The sequence below is a fragment of the Lygodium microphyllum genome, chromosome 5 (assembly GCF_053477565.2).
Source record: "Lygodium microphyllum isolate KBCC chromosome 5, Lygodium_microphyllum_v1.1.10, whole genome shotgun sequence".
Taxonomy (NCBI): domain Eukaryota; kingdom Viridiplantae; phylum Streptophyta; class Polypodiopsida; order Schizaeales; family Lygodiaceae; genus Lygodium; species Lygodium microphyllum.
Window position 1 is genome coordinate 55,979,419 of NC_141139.1, and position 19,199 is coordinate 55,998,617.

Below are 19,199 nucleotides of genomic sequence, written 5' to 3' on the forward strand. Positions count from 1 at the left end.
CATTCGTGTACGCCCCAAGAGGAGCTCTTTATCTCTAGGTGAATGCAAGAAGCTAAGTCCAAGGTATTGTGGACCATATAAAATCCTCAAATGCCTGGGACCCAATGCTTATAAATTGCAACTTCCTGATAACCTAAAAGTTCATAATGTATTCCATATTAGTCTCCTAAAAAAATATGTGCCCAACCCAAATCATGTACTTGATGACCAACAAGTTGTAATGCCTAGTCAAGGAGTCCTTGAACTAAGACCGGAAAAGATTTTAGATGTCAGGGAGAGACAGTTAAGATCTAGAACCTTGAAAGAATGGCTCGTCCAGTGGAAAGATTATCCTGAAGAGGATGCTACCTGGATGGATGAAAGCTCTCTCAATCTTCAATATCCCCAGTTTATCTCGAGATGAGGACATCTCGATTCTTCTAAGGGGGAGAGAATGTAATATTCCTGCACACTGCGTACCGTAAATATTGACTTCCCGCACGCCGTGTAAATCCTGTGCAAGGGTATTCCCTACATCGTATTATTGGTAGCTTAATCCATACCATTCACGCTCAAAAATGAGGCCTCCACATTGTGAATTAGAGGCTGGGGTTGAAGACCGTAAAAGCCGCGAGGGAACACCCTTTTTGAAGGGGCAATTGGATAAATTTTAGGTAAATTTTTTTTAAAATTATCCCTTCCCCCAGCCGATGCATGGCTGGAGGAGAGGGAGTGTGGGGAGGTATGGCCTAAAGAAGAGTGAGTAGGGAATGCATGAGGAGGGAAGGGCATGAGTCCTCCACGTGGTGGAGCTTCCCTTTCCCCCCCCCTTGCCTATATGAACTCCCGTTAGGGAGAGAAGAGGGGGAAGGGACGGTGCTGTGAGAAGGAGGAGAGGACGCTGCTGCCCCCGCCGTTGGGGAAAGGAGGAAGACCAGGCCATCGCCGTCGTGCAGGAAGCCGCCGTGCTGCCGCCACAGTCCGCCGGCCCGCCATAGTCCGCCGCCATTCCGCCCTCTTCATGACGACCCCTTCCCAATCATTGGATACCCCCCCCCTCGACGTTGCTGCAGGCCCCAGAAGCTTCTTAAGAAGCTTCTAAGGATTAAGGCCATAGGCCTTGATCCTACGCGACTTCTCGGTTTTGAATCCGGTTAGGGAAATCCCTATTCCCAAACAAGGAGAAGATATCGATCCCCTAGCCGTCTCGAAAAGCGAGAGTAAAGGAGTCCGTAACCACGACTACAATGGCTCCCAAGAAGTTGCAAGGCGGGACTGCGGGAGGTTCATCTCCAAGCATTCAAGTGGATATCTCCCCGAGCCCACAAGTCCAGGTTTTTTTCGAGTTTATTCTCGCATAAAGAAATGTTTAGGCGTGCTTAATTCCATAAGGGAGAATGCATTTTACGCTTATTTTTAATGCATGTGGCAGCGTTAAAAATACATATGATAAATTATCTCTTTAAACATTAGACAAGGTTGATGCATGTCATGAAATTGAAACGGTTGCATTTCCAGAGTTGTCCGCCTTAGAAGACTAGCTGCATGTTGCTATTTTGGAACATTATCAAAGTAATGAGTCTAAACATATAGGGCAAAGAAATGAAATTGATAAGTGCATTTGGTTTCCAGACATGGTAGGAATAAGCGTGTGCCGCATTTGGTTTCCAGACATGGTAGGAATAAGCGTGTGCCGCATTTTAGGCAACATCTTCCTTGTAATGATTCATGAGGAAAAGTTAACACCCATAAGATATTATCCGAAAAGAAATAGAAGAGTACGAAAATGATCTTATGGACTTGCAAGTAGCATGTAACATGGAATAAGTTAACACTAGCTTTAGTTTGGTATGAACTTCATTAACTACATTGTAGCTAGGGGAAAGTTGTGTGTTACATAGTCATCATGCAGAAATTTCATTCATCAGGAGCCGTATTTAGGAAAGGTCGCATGGTTTATCAAAGCATGAGATTCTAAAGTGTAGACAACAAGGTTGTAGGCATGATTATTTGATGTAAGTCCTAGTAGGTCCTAGGAAAAGTTAGTACCCAGATTATCATGCATTTTTACTATACCAAGGAAGGATAGAGTTATTGTGAACCATGTGATGAGTAGAAGCAATGAATCACATGTTTACATGTATTGCGGTAGTTGCAACTATTTTTCCTCTTTTAGATCTAGTTTATTGTCTCTAGGAAGGATTCATCCTTGTCGCGAGACAAGCATAGTGAATTATCCAAATCACCTAGCCACAAAGGAATCATATGGTACGATAGACACCCCAAACACTAACTAGGGATTAGCATGTTAAGGATTCGGCCAAGTTTTCCCATTGTCGCTAAGTCGGAACCTTCAAACCCAATAGTCCAAACCATATTTCCAAAAATGTTGAGCTAATTGGATGCTCGTGTAAACAATAAGCTAGGATTCCTACCTTAAGGACTAAGCGTTCAAAATGAAGAAACTCGAATTGAGTGGGAACCCTAGGACTAAACGTTGTCGACTTAGTGAAATTAGGGATGGGTTGGGTAAAAAGACACCCTAAACCCTCCTTCTCGCCTGAAGTTAATTCCGTGACCTGACTACGCCATTCATTGGGTGAAATGATCTCTTAGAATGGAGGCGACACTTGTGCAATAAATTGCAACGTCACTTAGCCCTGCGGGTTGATCGTAAGAAGTTTTGCCATTCCGTGGATTAAGGTTGGCAGGTTCTTGCGCAAGTTTAACTTACAAAGGAAAAGGGTAGTCATCCTCTTACTCTATCCTCATTAGGGAAAATTTGTCAAGTTAAAGGAGAGTTAGGTATTTGCCTGGAAGCAAATGACCAATCAATAAATTGAAGCGACATGGTCGCCAGGATTTACTATTAATAAAACCTAAGGTATTGGTTAAGTTGGGTTAACAGGGTATGGCCCTAACCCAAGGACAAAAGGGTGAACAAACAAACCCTTGGGAATCTTGCCAAGTCGCAATTGAACCCAGATCGAATGCTGGATGCATTCGGAGGGAAAGACTCACTCCTTAACAGTTTGCCAGCTAAACGTCCACTGGAATTGATTGTGCTTGTAACAGTTTAGAAGCACTGTTTGCATTGTTTGCTCAATGAACTAAAGGATGAAAAGATATCTAAATACTTCAGGTTGAAGGCCTGAAGGGAGAGGCAGCTTCAGTTACCCCCGACTGCCTGCCTGACCCTAACCAAGGGGGTTGTTGACCGCGCCGGGAACGTGGACCGAACCCGCCGTGAGAGGTCTCTCCGTTGAGTTCTACTTGGAGCAGGAGGACGCTTGGGTGCCAGGGGGGGCTCTGGCCGTAAATCCCTCGCCTTCCGGGCCCTGCACAAGAGGCTAACGTGACTCGGGATTGGATCTCGAGGCCCGCATACTAGTCTACGGGCAGAAGCTTGGAATAGTGATCCCTGGTGGATTACTGGATAGCCTTCGGGCGGATTATGATCAAGCCTACGGGCGGAACTCCTTGTATTTCAAAGATAAAAGGATAAAATGATAATAAAGAAGTTGTTTGACATTGTTTTCTTTATGTCCTGTGATAAGATTACGTGAAGGAACCAGTGCTTAACAGGGTTAATCAAAGAAGCTGTTTGTTATATGTCAAATTAATGTGGTAGGTAATTACATAACTAAAACAAACCGAGGAAAGTGCGGAGGATGGACCATGGGTCCGTCCTATGGATGGGTGGTCCTGGTCAGCCGGGAACTTTTCTCAAAAATCTTCAACGAACAGAGGGATGATCATCATCGCCGAGCAAATAACGAGAAGGATGACTTAGATTTACCTGTTACCCGATTCACGCTGTTTTAGGGGAACGGAAGGGGACTATGCCTTATGGTAGAGAGGTTGAGCATGGCATCCCTCTCGTTTCCCATTCTCCTTGAACCAAGTGCAGCGTGAATCCGCTTCGAACCTGGCGTTTCTGCGTAAAGTAGTTCGCTCGGGTCTGACGCTAGTTGCTGCTAGCTAATGACCAAACAGGAAAACCTTAATTCCGGTCGATCCTAAGTGGGAAACGGCCAGGACACTTCCGCTACGTGGCAGACGCAGAAAGACCTAGATTGCAAAACCCGTAACATTCCATGGGAGTGCTGGGCGGAGTTCTCTAGACAGCCTTTCCGATGGACTGCCAAGACGTGTCCTAGAAGATTCTAGCGGACACGTTACAATTTCAACCCTCCGACCTTGAATATATAAAGTCGAATTTACGTGAGCTTCCACAAAAATGAACAGCTTCATGACTTTCAAGTCTTCCAACCACTTGATCCTTTTTAGGTTGGTCTGTAGATAAGCAAACCAGTGGGCGGCTATATAGTAGATTCCTGAAGACCCCGTCCATCTTCGTTCTATGTATAAAGGTGATGGATTATAAATCTGCTCCTGGATGTTCATCATCCCAATTCTTTGTCTATAAAGGGGAGAATGCATTGCAGTCATAAACATGACCCGAAATACCAAAAATTTGTTCCACGCTTCATAACTCTGCAAGACAGCATTGAAAGTAAGGAAATGTTTGGACAGCAGTAATTTCTTTACTTCATTTAATTGAGATTTTATAAAAGCAATTCTGTTATTGGTCGGCTCTGATACCAACTATAACGTGTCCACTAGTATCATCCAGGACACGTCTTAGCAGTCCATCGGAAAGGATGTCTAGAAAACTCAGCTTGGCACTCCCATGGAATGTTACGGGTTTTGCGATCTAGGTCCTCCCATGACTGCCACGTAGCGGAAGTATCCTGGTCGTTCCCACTTAGGATCGACCGAAATTAGGGTTTTCCTGATTGTCCATTAGCTAACAGCAACTAGCGTCAGACCCGAGCGAACTACTTTACGCAGAAACGCCAGGTTCGAAGCGGATTCACACTGCACTTGGTTCAAGGATAATGGGAAACGAGAGGGATGTAAGGCTCAACCTCTCTGCCATAAGGCATAGTCCCATTCCGTTCCTCTAAAACAGCGTAAATCGGGTAAGACGTAACTCTAGGTCCTCGCTCTCGTTATTCGTTTTGATGATGATGATCATCCCGCTGTTCTTCAAGATTTTTGAGAAAAGTTCCCGACTAACCGGGACTACCCAACCGTAGGACGGACCCATGGCCCATCCTCCGCACTTTCCTCGGTTTGTTTTAGTTATGTAATTATCTAACACATTAATTTGACACATAACAATCAGCTTCTTTAATTAATCTTGTTAAGCACTGGTTCCTTCACGTAATCTTATCACGTGACATAGAAAAACAATATCAAGCAAGTTCTTTTTTTTAACATTTCATCATTTTATCATTGAAATACAAGAAGTTCCGCCCATAGGCTTGTTCATAATCTGCCAAGGGCTATCCACTAATCCCCAGGGATCACTATTCCAAGCTTCCGCCCGTAAACTAGTATGCGGGCCTTGAGACCTAATCCCGAGTCATGTTAGCCTCTTGTGCAGGACCCGGAAGGCGAGGGATTTACGGCCAAAGCCCTCCCTAGCACTCAAGCATCCTCCTACTCCAAGTAGAGCTCAATGGAGAGACCTCTTGCGGAGGGTTCGGTCCACGTACCCTGCGCGGTGAACAACCCCCTTGGTTAGGGTTAGGCAGGTAGTCGGGGGTAACTGAAACTGCCTCTTCCTTCAGCCTTTAACCTGAAGTATAGTTACTCATTTAATTTGTAATTCATAATTCAAATAGAGCCCTAAAATCTCTAGCAAGCACAAACATTTTCATTAATCAACCGTGTTGTTTGGCAAACTGCTAAGGAAGTGTTCTTTTCTTTTGAGTGTATCAGCACTCGTTCCCAAGGTGTCTTGTAAATTGGCAAGATCCTTTACATTCCGGTGTAGGGCGTACCTTATTAACCCAACTTGGTCAACCCTAAAGTTCCTTAGATATGCTAGTTTCCAGTTTAGAACTTTCCTTATTTAGAAGGATATCCAAAAATACGTCCTTTTGCAAGATAACTTGCGTAGGGATCTGCCATCCTTATTGAGGGTTTTTTTTTTCCCTTTCTCCTTGTGAATCAATTACAAGACTAAATGATTTCGTACTTGCTGCGCAAGTCCTGCGATGGAATAATCTGTTTTAGATCCTTTAAGCTGACGTATGTCGGGTCTAGGGTTTCTTTTTAAGGATCTCGGGGAGAGCCCTAGTTTTTTATCTTTACGAATTTTTCTGACCCTACAATAAGGAAAGTAGTCAAGTGCTTAGAGTATGAATATTTCTATGTTTAGATTGGTTTGGATATCTTTTGGAAGATAATATTAATCGTCTTGTCACAGTTTTGCTATCCTTGTGACAATTTACTTTTCAGTCTATACAGTTCAATTTAAACTTCCTTTTTCCTTGCAGATGAACTCATGCCAAATAACAAACATTTCCCTTGCTAAGATGTGCAATTAGCAATGATAACTTCCTAGTAATTTGAGCAAGGAAAGAAACCTTTCATGAATTTAATCATTTACAATGATTCGTTGCAAAAGGAATAAGACTAATGGTGCAAGATATAATTTCTATACCTTTAGGATTTAACTAAAATATACTACTATAGTAAATGGATAATCTTGCTCGTAATTTATAATGCTTGATGAAATTCGAAGGAAACTAAGTTCTATACATTATCATTCATTCAAATAAGCTAAACTCCTTCATTACCAATAACTCGGACAAATATATCCTATCCCTAACAATTTCTCTTTGCATGATCGACTTAAAACCGAATTAAAGCCAAGAAGAAAAACCTAGTTTTGGGGTGAGATATCCACATGGATACCGGGAGATGACCCTCTCGCGGCTACGCCTTGGACTTTCTTAGGAGGCATCGCAATTGTAGTTTTTCAAACGTGGAAGCAGCTCTACAACTCCTCCTAGGAATTCCACCGTCGCTTCCTTGCACCGCTTGTCGATAGTAGTTTTTGGAAGGCTCCCTCCTTAGAAGTCAGGGAAATTCGAAAGGGTGTTTCAGAGTCTTCTACGATTAAGACCCATTGAAGCCATGGGGAAGGCTTAATGGTCTTTTAATGACTCGCTCAAACGAGGAACGAAAATGGATGGAAAAAACACAAGGTGCAGGAGAGAACTTCTAAGGAGATATAGTAACCGTAAAGGTTATAAATAAGGTCAAAGGACCCTTAAGTCAAACTTAAAAGGGGGTTTCAATAGGCCAGAAGTGGAGGGCTAGGGAAGGTATAAATACGGAGGATAGAGGGGTGGTTCCGAAGAAAAGGGATAGGGGTTTAAGGGATTAACATGGGGGTGTGGTTCCAAGGAAAAGGATAGGGGTTTAAGGGATTAACACGGGGGTGTGGTTCCAAGGAAAAGGGGGCTTGAGGATTTATTAAATATGAAAAAGGGGCTTAAGGAAAGGGGCTATGTGACTTTTAAAAGCACAGGGGGGGGGGGGGAAGAGGAGTAATAATAGGACCTCTAAGACCACTCTTTATTGTGGAAAAAGGGGCTTATGATCCTTTCAACACGAGGGGGGGGAGGGGGAGATGGTGGTTTTGAGGCCAAGGGAATCGGAGCTAAGGGGATTTTAAAACCCAGAGGGGGGGGGGGAGAACAAAGGGTATGAAAGGGGGCTTCCTAAGGGTTTTGGAAGCTTCCCAAAGCTTCTGGAGGGTGAATTCGCCACCTAGAAGAAAAGGGGATGTTTGATGGCGGCAGCTTGCGATCCAGGCAACAGTTGGCGACGTGTTGACAGCCAGGGAAAACTGCACTTTGAGCTGTTGGCGGCATGAATACGGGCAGGGGGTCGGACTGTTGTGGTAGCTCAGAGGTGACTGCTGGCGTGTCTCGTTTCCCAGCGTCCAACTTAGCTCCTCCCTCTCTGCTTCACGACCACCCTCTCTCTCTACTTCACGGCGGTGACAGTATCTTCTCTTGTTCCATGGCATTTATAGCTGAGGGAGGAAATTCTTCCCGCCCCCATGTGGCCATAGTGCATGGCCTCCTTCCAGAGCAAGCTCCAGCAAGGAGCTTGCTCACCCCTTGCTATTCCCTTCTCCTCTAGCATGACAGTTGGCTGGAGGAGAGAGGGAATATTGAAAAAATTTGTCATTAATCATCCTCATGACTTATCCTTTTGGCCTCCCCTTCTAGAGGTGGTTCATGCGTGTGTTTTTTTAGCAAATCGGAATATTACATTCTCTCCCCCTTGGAGGAATCGAGATGTCCTCATCTCGAGATAAACTGGGGATATTGATGGTTGAGAGAGCTTTCATCTATCCAAGTGGCATCCTCTTCGGGATAATCTTTCCACTGGACGAGGCATTCTCTCAGGGTTCTAGATCTTAACTGTCTCTCCCTAACATCTAAGTTCCTATCCGGCCTTAGTTCAAGGACTCCTTGACTAGGCATTACAATTTGTTGATCATCAAGTACATGAGTAGGGTTGGGTACATATTTTTCCAATAGGCTGATATGGAATACATTGTGAACCTTTAGGTTCTCAGTGAGTTGCAATTTATAAGCATTGGGTCCTAGGCGCCGCTTGTATGTCTTGTCTTATTGACTTTATTTGATCATCCATGTCTTCCAACATCTGTCTTGACACTTCAACTCTTAGGGTTGGATCACAAAAGTTTAGGGGACTTCGACAATCATGACTATACAATGCCTGGAAAGGAGTCATCAAAATGCTCTGCTGGTAAGAAGCATTGTAGGCAATTCAACTAATGGAAAGTATTGAATCCACCTCTTCAGCTCTCGACAGCAGTATGCCCTAAGCATATCCTCGATGATTTGATTTACTCGCTCTGTTTGGCCATCCGTTTGGGGATGGTAAGCGGTGCTAAAACAGAGTTGAGTCCCAATAGCTTCAAAGATAGCTCTCCAGAAGTGTGATGTGAAGAGAGAATCTCGATCACTAATGATTCTTCTAGGTAACCCATGTAGCCTGAATATCTCCTTGATAAACAATCTTGCAATGTCGAAGGCTTTATAGTTTGTCTTTACTAGAATCAGGTGTGCAACCTTGGTAAGCATGTCAACCACAACCATAATGGGATTGTATCCTCCTTGGACTTGGGGTAGGCCCACAACAAAATCCATACTGATGAATTCCCATTTCATTTGGGGAATGTCAAGCGGTTGCAGTTTCCCTGGCATCATGACATGTTCGGCTTTGATACATTGGTAAGACAAACACTCAGTGACATATTTGAGAACGTCACCTTTAAGCCTCTCCCAATGGTAGCTCTTCCTAACTACATTAAGAGTTTTAGCATAGCCAGGATGTCCTGCGAAAGGAGAATCATGAGCTTCCCATAATATCTTCTGCTTAAGTGACTGGCTTGCTGGTATACACAGCCTTGTTCTGTAGAACACAAGTCCATTATCAATGGAAAATTCCTGATACTTAGCTTGCAACTTCTGATTCTTCTCCTTGGTAGATATTTCCTTTATCATTGTTTGGTAGGCCAAATCATGGCATGCTTCCTCTCTAGCTAGTTCAAGTATAGGGTTGTTTGGCATAGATACTTTTGTAGCCAGAGATCTGGCCGTTGATGGATTCTGCAAGATTAGGAAATTTAGGAATGCCTTACGATTGAATGCATCGGCAACTACATTCTCCTTCCCTGGTCGGTACTTGATTTCAAAATCATATTCCTCCAATACTTCAATCCACCGACGTTGCCTCATGTTGAGCTCATTCTGGGTAAAAATCCATTTGAGACTCTTATGATCGGTTACTAGAGTAAACTTGTTACCCAATAGGTAGTGTCTCCAAAGCTTTAGAGCATGGATGACAGCTAGTAATTCCAGATCATGGGTGGCATAATTCTTTTCATGACTCTTCAATTTCCTTGAAGAGTATGCTACTGGATGACCTTCCTGCATAAGTACACACCCCAAGGCAAGAATGCTAGCATCAGTTACTACCTCGAACTCCTTATTGAGGTCAGGAAGTTTTAGAATAGGTGCTGATACCAAACTTTGCTTCAATTTGTCGAAGCTATATTGTTTGGAAGTTGACCATGTAATGGAAGTGTGCTTCTTTAGTAAGTCTGTAAGAGGTGCTGCAATCAAAGCATAGTTTTTTATGAGGACCCTATACCATCCTGTTAATCCAAGCAAGCTACGTATCTCTTTGACGGATACTGGTATTGGCCATTCAAGCACATCTCTGACCTTGGCTGGGTCTACTGATATTCCTTCTGATGATACTATGAATCACAGATATTCAATCTGACGCTTGAAGAATGCATACTTCTTCATTTTTGCATACAGCTTATGAGACCTCATTGTCTCAAGGATAATCCGAAGTTGAGGTTCATGATCTTCTTCCTGTTTAGAATAGACTAAAGTGTCATCGAAGAAGACAAGCACGAAATCATCAAGATATGGTCTAAAGATATCTTGCATTAATCTATTGAAGGTGCCAGGTGCATTTGTAAGCCCGAATGAGATAACCAGGAAATGAAAGTGCCCATATCTTGTATTGAAGGCCGTCTTTGGAATATCTTCTTCCTTGATCCTTATCTGATAGTAACCTGACCTGAGATCAATCTTGGAGAAGATCTTTGCACCTTGAAGATGATCAAGAAGCTCATCTATTCTAGGAATAGGATACTTGTTCTTGACTGTTGATTGATTCAACCCTCGGTAATCAATACATAGTCGAAGTGTCCCATCTTTTTTTTTTTGGAATAGTACTGGAGCTCCCCACGGTGAGTTGCTAGGCCAGATCTAACAGTTGCTTGAGTTGTTCCTTCAACTCAATTGCTTCCGGTATGGACATTCTATAAGGTCTTTTTGCAATTTGTGCAGCTCCAGGCACTAGCCTAATCTCATGATCTACTTCTCTTTGAGGCAGAAGTTCAATCAATTCCTCAGGGAATACGTCAATGTATTCCTTTAGCGAAGAAGGTCCTTCATGAGGCTCTTGCTTTTGATCTAACTTGTTGAGTTTGATCAGGTAAACGGGTAATCCTTTTTTGACTCCTTTTATGATCCGAGATACTTTGGCTAATTGGATTCTTGGCACTCTTGCCTCACCTTGAGTTGTGACAAATTCCCTTTCAGAGTTTCGAAAGAAAACTTGACCCTTTCCACAGTGGATGTGGGCGTTGTTGGGCTTAAGCCAATCCATCCCGAGTAGACACTCATGGATACCTAAATTCATGACTCTGCATTTGATTGAATTACCTCACGACCGTTTGCCAACTCCACAAGCAGGGTAGATGCTTCTACTGTGGTTATTCCTAAATTTCTTGCACATGCTAGTGAGATAAAGGAATGTGTACTGCCACAATCAATCAAGGTTTTGAAACCTTTACCTTGATAGTCCGACGGTGTCTGAATCATCGAGAACTGGTGATTCGGCCCTTTCTTGTGTAAAGCGGCATGGACTGTCGCTTTTTCGAATTTAGCTTCCATGGTCGGATCTTTCTCTTCTTCTTCTTCGCATCTTTGCCTATTGGCAATGCAAGCGGTTCTTCCTCTTCCACGGGTAACGGCTCCTTGACCGCGGCCTGCACCTTGGAAAGGCGTTTGACGATGTCCCCCGCTAAGCTTGGGACATTGCCTCTTGAAGTGACCGGGTTTGTTGCAGTGGAAACAACAGAGGATTTTGGCCATTACTTTGAGTAGGAACAAGGTTGTTGACGTTATTTGTCCTTGCTTTCTTCCTTTGTCCCTGATTATGACCTTGAACTCTCTTTATTTGAGGTCTGAATGCTCCTCTGTTCGGGTCACTATAGGACCAAGTTTTGTTACCCCTTGGTCTAGCTTGCACCTCGTGAATTATAGGCGCTGCTCGAATGAGTGCATCCTGAAGATCTAATGGATGCATAGATTCGAGACAGGTATTTACGGGTGGATTTAAGCCCCCACAAAATTTGGACACCTGCTGCGTCATGTCCATCTGTGGCGCATACTTTAAAAGTGAGACGAATTTAGAGTAGTATGCGTCAAGAGTGAGTCCTAGCTGTTTTAGCTCGTAGAACTCATTCATTTTCTGCATACGATATGCAGGTGGTAAATATCTTCCCTGCACAGCTTTCTTCAACTTCTCCCAAGTAACGGACCCCTTTGAAGTCCCTTGATCCCTGCACCATTGCTTCCACCAAAGTCTGGCTTCGCCTGTGAGCTTTAACTTGGCGAGCATGGCCTGATTGGTAGGTGCAGTACCAACTGCTTCAAAGTAATCCTCCATGGATTCAATCCAAATTTCAGCATCAGCCTGGACGAATCTGCCTCTCTCGTCAAACTCAGGTGGCTTTATCTGCTTGAGGAGGAACTTCTTCTCCTGGGTCACAGCAGTACTTGATGTGGGAGGCGAATTTGGAACCTGTACCTGGGGTTGTGCCTGGATAAAAGTTTTCTTAACGTTATTATATGATAATTGACGTTAGCTTATCTTTCATTTTTAGTTCAGCTATCCCGTAAACAGTGTAGCTACTTAACTTTTTAACAACTCTTATGCACAGCCAGATATTGATAAAAAGAAGTTTTTATTTGTATTTACATGGACATAGCCTTTTTGAATACAACGTTTCGTGTGATGATAGGCCAATCATTACATTCAGTTTGGGGAGAACAACGTTGTATTGCATTTGTCTACAAGAACTGTGTAATAATAGGGTTTTGGGTCATGGATCTTTAGGAATCGATAATTCATTGGAAGTTCAGGATACCCTTTCCATTGGAATCCATACTTCTCATGGCGGCCCAACACTTTACTCCTGTCGGCTGGGATTACATGGGTTACTTCCTCATATACATATGAGATGATTTCAACCCTCCGACCTTGAATATGTAAAGTCGAATTTACGTGAGCTTCCACAAAAATGAACAGCTTCACGACTTTCAAGTCTTCCAACCACTTGATCCTTTTTAGGTTGGTCTGTAGATAAGCAAACCAGTGGGCGGCTATATAGTAGATTCCTGAAGACCCCTTCCATCTTCATTCTATGTATAAAGGTGATGGATTATAAATCTGCTCCAGGATGTTCATCATCCCAATTCTTTGTCTATAAAGGGGAAAATGCATTGCAGTCATAAACATGACCCGAAATACCAAAAATTTGTTCCACGCTTCATAACTCTGCAAGACAGCATTGAAAGTAAGGAAATGTTTGGACAACAGTAATTTCTTTACTTCATTTAATTGAGATTTTATAAAAGCAATTTTGTTATTGGTCGGCTCTGATACCAACTATGACATGTCCGCTAGTATCATCCAGGACACGTCTTAGCAGTCCATCGGAAAGGATGTCTAGAAAACTCAGCCCGGCACTCCCATGGAATGTTACGGGTTTTGTGATCTAGGTCTTCCCGCGTCTGCCACGTAGCAGAAGTATCTTGCCCGTTCCCACTTAGGATCTACCGGAATTAGGGTTTTCCTGATTGGCCATTAGCTAACAGCAACTAGCGTCAGACCCGAGCGAACTACTTTACGCAGAAACGCCAGGTTCGAAGCGGATTCACGCTGCACTTGGTTCAAGGAGAATGGGAAACGAGAGGGATATAAGGCTCAACCTCTCTGCCATAAGGCATAGTCCCATTCCGTTCCTCTAAAATAGCGTAAATCGGGTAAGACGTAACTCTAGGTCCTTGCTCTCGTTATTCGTTTTGATAATGATGATCATCCCGCTATTCTTCGAGATTTTTGAGAAAAGTTCCCGGCTAACCGGGACTACCCAACCGTAGGACGGACCCATGGCCCATCCTCCACACTTTCCTCAGTTTGTTTTAGTTATGTAATTATCTAACACATTAATTTGACATATAACAATCAGCTTCTTTAATTAATCCTGTTAAGCACTGGTTCCTTCACATAATCTTATCACGTGACATAGAAAAACAATATCAAGCAAGTTCTTTTTTTTAACATTTCATCATTTTATCATTGAAATACAAGAAGTTCCGCCCGTAGGCTTGTCCATAATCCGCCGAAGGCTATCCAGTAATCCCCAGGGATCACTATTCCAAGCTTCCACCCGTAAACTAGTATGCGGGCCTCCAGATCTAGTCCCTCACATTAGCCTCTTGTGCAGGACCCGGAAGGCGAGGGATTTACGGCTAGAGCCCTCCCTGGCACCCAAGCGTCCTCCTACTCCAAGTAGAGCTCAATGGAGAGACCTCTCGCGGCGGGTTCGGTCCACGTACCCGGTGCGGTGAACAACCCCCTTGGTTAGGGTTAGGCAGGTAGTCGGGGGTAACTGAAACTGCCTCTTCCTTCAGCCTTTAACCTGAAGTATAGGTACTCATTTAATTTGTAATTCATAATTCAAACAGAGCCCTAAAATCTCTAGCAAGCACAAACATTTTCATTAATCAACCGTGTTGTTTGGCAAACTGCTAAGGAAGTGTTCTTTCCTTTTGAGTGTATCAGCACTCGTTCCCAAGGTGTCTTGTAAATTGGCAAGATCCATTACATTCCGCTGTAGGGCGTACCTTATTAACCCAACTTGGTCAACCCTAAAGTTCCTTAGATATGCTAGTTTCCGGTTTAGAACTTTCCTTATTTAGAAGGATATCCAAAAATACGTCCTTTTGCAAGATAACTTGCGTAGGGATCTGCCATCCTTATTGAGGGTTTTTTTTTTCCCTTTCTCCTTGTGAATCAATTACAAGACTAAATGATTTCGTACTTGCTACGCAAGTCTTGCGATGGAATAATCCGTTTTAGATCCTTTACGCTGACGTATGTCGGGCCTAGGGTTTCTTTTTAAGGATCTCGGGGAGAGCCCTAGTTCTTTATCTTTACGAATTTTTCTAACCCTAGAATAAGGAAAGTAGTCAAGTGCTTAGAGTATGAATATTTCTATGTTTAGATTGGTTTGGATAACTTTTGGAAGATAATATTAATCGTCTTGTCACAGTTTTGCTATCCTTGTGACAATTTACTTTTCAGTCTATACAGTTCAATTTAAACTTCCTTTTTCCTTGCAGATGAACTCATGCCAACTAACAAACATTTCCCTTGCTAAGATGTTCAATTAGCAATGATAACTTCCTAATAATTTGAGCAAGGAAAGAAACCTTTCATGAATTTAATCATTTACAATGATTCGTTGCAAAAGGAATAAGACTAATGGTGCAAGATATAATTTCAATACCTTTAGGATTTAACTAAAATATACTACTATAGTAAATGGATAATCTTGCTCGTAATTTATAATGCTTGATGCAATTCGAAGGAAACTAAGTTCTATACATTATCATTCATTCAAATAAGCTAAACTCCTTCATTACCAATAACTCGGACAAATATATCCTATCCCTAACAATTTCTCTTTGCATGATCGACTTAAAACCGAATTAAAGCCAAGAAGAAAAACCTGGTTTTGGGGTGAGATATCCACATGGATACCGGGAGATGACCCTCTCACGGCTACGCCTTGGACTTTCTTAGGAGGCATCGCAATTGTAGTTTTTCGAACGTGGAAGCAGCTCTACAACTCCTCCTAGGAATTCCACCGTCGCTTCCTTGCACCGCTTGTCGATAGTAGTTTTTGGAAGGCTCCTTCCTTGGAAGTCAAGGAAATTCGAAAGGGTGTTTCAGAGTCTTCTACAATTAAGACCCATTGAAGCCATGGGGAAGGCTTAATGGTCTTTTAATGACTCGCTCAAACGAGGAACGAAAATGGATGGAAAAAACACAAGGTGCAGGAGAGAACTTCTAAGGGGATATAGTAACCGTAAAGGTTATAAATAAGGTCGAAGGACCCTTAAGTCAAACTTAAAAGGGGGTTTCAATAGGCCACAAGGGGAGGGCTAGGGAAGGTATAAATACGGAGGAAAGAGGGGTGGTTCCAAAGAAAAGGGATAGGGGTTTAAGGGATTAACATGGGGGTGTGGTTCCAAGGAAAATGATAGGGGTTTAAGGGATTAACACGGGGGTGTGGTTCCAAGGAAAAGGGGGCTTGAGGATTTATAAAATATGAAAAAGGGGCTTAAGGAAAGGGGCTATGTGACTTTTAAAAGCACGGGGGGGGGGGGGGGGGGGAAAGAGGAGTAATAATAGGACCTCTAAGCCCACTCTTTATCGTGGAAAAAGGGGCTTATGATCCTTTAAACACGAGGGGGGGGAGGGGGAGATGGTGGTTTTGAGGCCAAGGGAATGGGAGCTAAGGGGATTTTAAAACCGGGGGGGGGGGGGAGAACAAAGGGTATGAAAGGGGGCTTCCTAAGGGTTTTGGAAGCTTCCCAAGAAGCTTCCAAAGCTTCTGGAGGGTGAATTCGCCACGTGGAAGAAAAGGGGATGATTGATGGTGGCAGCTTGCGATCTAGGCGACAGTTGGCGATGTGTTGACGGCCAGGGCAAACTGCACTTCGAGCTGCTGGCGGCGTGAATACGGGCAGGGGGTCGGCTGCTGCGACAGCTCAGAGGTGACTGCTGGCGTGTCTCGTTTTCGAGCGTCCAGCTTAGCTCCGCCCTCTCTCCTTCACGACCACCCTCTCTCTCTACTTCACGGCGGTGAGAGTGTCTTCTCTTGTTCCATGGCATTTATAGCTGAGGGAGGGAATTCTTCCCGCCCCCACGCGGCCATAGTGCATGGCCTCCTTCCTTCAGCAAGCTCCACCAAGGAGCTTGCTCACCCCTTGCTATTCCCTTCTCCTCGAGCATGACAGTCGGCTGGAGGAGAGAGGGAATATTTAAAAAAATTGTCATTAATCATCCTCATGACTTATCCTTTTGGCCTCCCCTTCTAGAGGTGGTTCATGCATGTGTTTTTTTAGCAAATCGGAATATTACAGATCTCTCATGATAAGAGGCCACAACATTCCATCAGAGAAACCTAAGTGATGTTTATGTAGTGCATTAAACACCATTATATGGTGATAACTCCTACTTGGAGTTCAAGGATAAGCAATTAGGAAATGGACTACAACACAATCTCGGGTAAGTTACTCATGAATATATGTGTGCATCATGTGGGTTCAAAATAAGGTATTTTTAAAATACTATTCCTATATATTTTTTACATATAGAAGGGTGTAATATAAAGGGGTTATATTTTATTTAGAAAAAATTCACAGGTAAGGATATTAACAAATCGGCCTTGATGCACCTGATATAGAGGATATACATACGGTAACTTCCCCAAGAACACAATATTTTAGTCTCATGAGCGGCTTGTCCAACATTTTTCTTGTCCCTCATGGTCATAGATCTATGTGTGGGATTGCTATTTGAGGCCTGATAATGAGCTTAGGATGAGAGAGCCACTATCAACCCCATTTTAGGTTTCGAAACTTCCGACAACCAACTTACTATACAGCACATTATCTAGAAATGGTGAGACAAAATAATTTCCAAAAATAAGGTATAACAAAGAAATCCTAATCAATGGGAACATCAACATTGAGAAAACTAACATAGCCATTAAGAACTTGCTATTCTGGGTTCCAAAATCAAGCCATGCAAGCTCAATTATGCTAGGTAAGCCTTATTAATTAGATAGGGTTTATCTAAGAGGGAGGGAATAATGATAGGGAGCATGGGACTATTGTCCTTAGAGGAGATTAAGGTTTGATTGAAATGCAAACATGTGGTGAAGCTCTCAAAGACAAGACAATAGGCCTCATGGACAAGAAATAATGGATGTTTGAAGAGAAGAGAAGTCAATTCATGAAAGCTCTCTTGAAGGCTCCTTCAACATCATCATCATGTTTCACTTGATTAGGATCTCAATAGATCACATATGGTTGACATTGCTAGTTATTATTGTAGCATCATCATTCATCAACTTTACTTGGCTCTTGAAGCTCACCATTTGAGCTTGTAGGGAACGGATATACCTTATGACCTCATTGGAGTTGAGACATGAGAAGCATGAGGGGCAATCCATTTTCTCTTAGCTTCTTTTTAATAGCCCTTCTAGCTACACTCTTAGGTTTAACCAAATTAGTAGCTACTCCCTTCCTCACCAATTTGTGGCTAGTCACATCATACTCAAACATAAGATGTCATCAAATCAGTGGTTGAATGCAGCTGCAAAGTTACCTACATGTTGCTACTCTTATTCATTCTAGCTTGATGATGTTGCTAGAACTGATGATATTTTTGCTAGTTTCTATAAGAGCCTTTTCTACGGGTCTCTTTCTCTCAACCTAAGGATTTCTACTTTGATTTTCAAAGGAAAGTTGAATAGTAATGCATGGTCGGGTAGACAAATGAAGCAAAACTAGTTCCACCATTGATAATTTCTATAATCTACAGAGGAAGGTTAGCAACAACTCTGCGTGTGTGGCTAGAGTTCACTTATGAGCACTCAATTATATTGGTGCGTTAATGCTGAGCCAAATCATTAATGCAATGGTAAGAGCTTACGCTTCGGATACGATTAAACCATCGTTCTCGAACATGCATTTAGAAGATAACCTCGAATTACTTGTGGGTATTCATACATGCCATTTCGAGAATGGAAATCAAGTAGTCATGACATACATGCATGATCTAGATTCGGCAGAAGTAGGTTTTATTCTAGATTGAGAATCGAGATGATATTCAGGGGCAAAAGGTGATGGTGAAGCGCCCCCCCGTGGGCGTTTTGCGGACGGCGTTGTTGTCTTTGGACCAGCTGTAGGCATCCGGGCAGGAGGCGTCGACGTTCTTGACGTAGCTAGTGTTGGGGTCGTCGCGGTTGGGGCTCACGCATCTGCTGCCTCTGACGTCCTCGGAGGCGCAGATGGACGCCGCGGCGCTGCAGGAGACGCTCGCCCCGTTGCCTGAGATGCTCAGCCCCACGTTGAGCATGAAGCCGTCCACGGCGCTCACGTCGTAGAAATCGCTGCCCACAGGTTTGTCGATGGTGAACTCGGCCAGGAGGCTCGGCGTGCCCGTCCCGAAGTTTCCCGACCAGCCATCGGGTGGGCTCAGGGACTTGGAGGCGCCGGGCGCCAGGGAGAAGCCTGTGGTTCCGATGGACGGACCCCCGGCGTTCTCGCGCACTTGCACGTCCAGGGTATTGCGGCAATGGTTTACCACCTTGAAGGAAGTGGCCGACACGGCCACATGATATAACCCCGTACTGCTCCTAGTACTCGTGCAGAGTACCATTGTCGTGACGACCATCCAATTATAGCATGTAAGTAATCCGAGTAGTGACGACGGCCTGCAGCAGCTGCAGCTTGCACCAGCGGCCATAGTATATTTTCTTGATAATAGTTCGTAATATTACTGAATTCGCTGATCGATCTTTCTGATATTGCGGCCTATATATTATGCAAAAGCGGCAGTACTACTCTAGTCTCTGAGGGAAGACTATA

At 43.5% G+C, this 19,199-nt stretch overlaps 1 protein-coding gene across 1 annotated transcript; it reads right to left on the bottom strand.

The window, feature by feature from the left end:
* Nucleotides 1–18,438: 18,438 nt before the first annotated feature.
* LOC148035846 (pathogenesis-related protein 5-like) lies at nt 18,439–18,990 on the bottom strand. The gene has a single exon (XM_087678849.1). It carries the CDS (start codon nt 18,988–18,990, stop codon nt 18,439–18,441), a length of 552 nt encoding a protein of 183 aa, XP_087534975.1.
* Nucleotides 18,991–19,199: the final 209 nt, after the last annotated feature.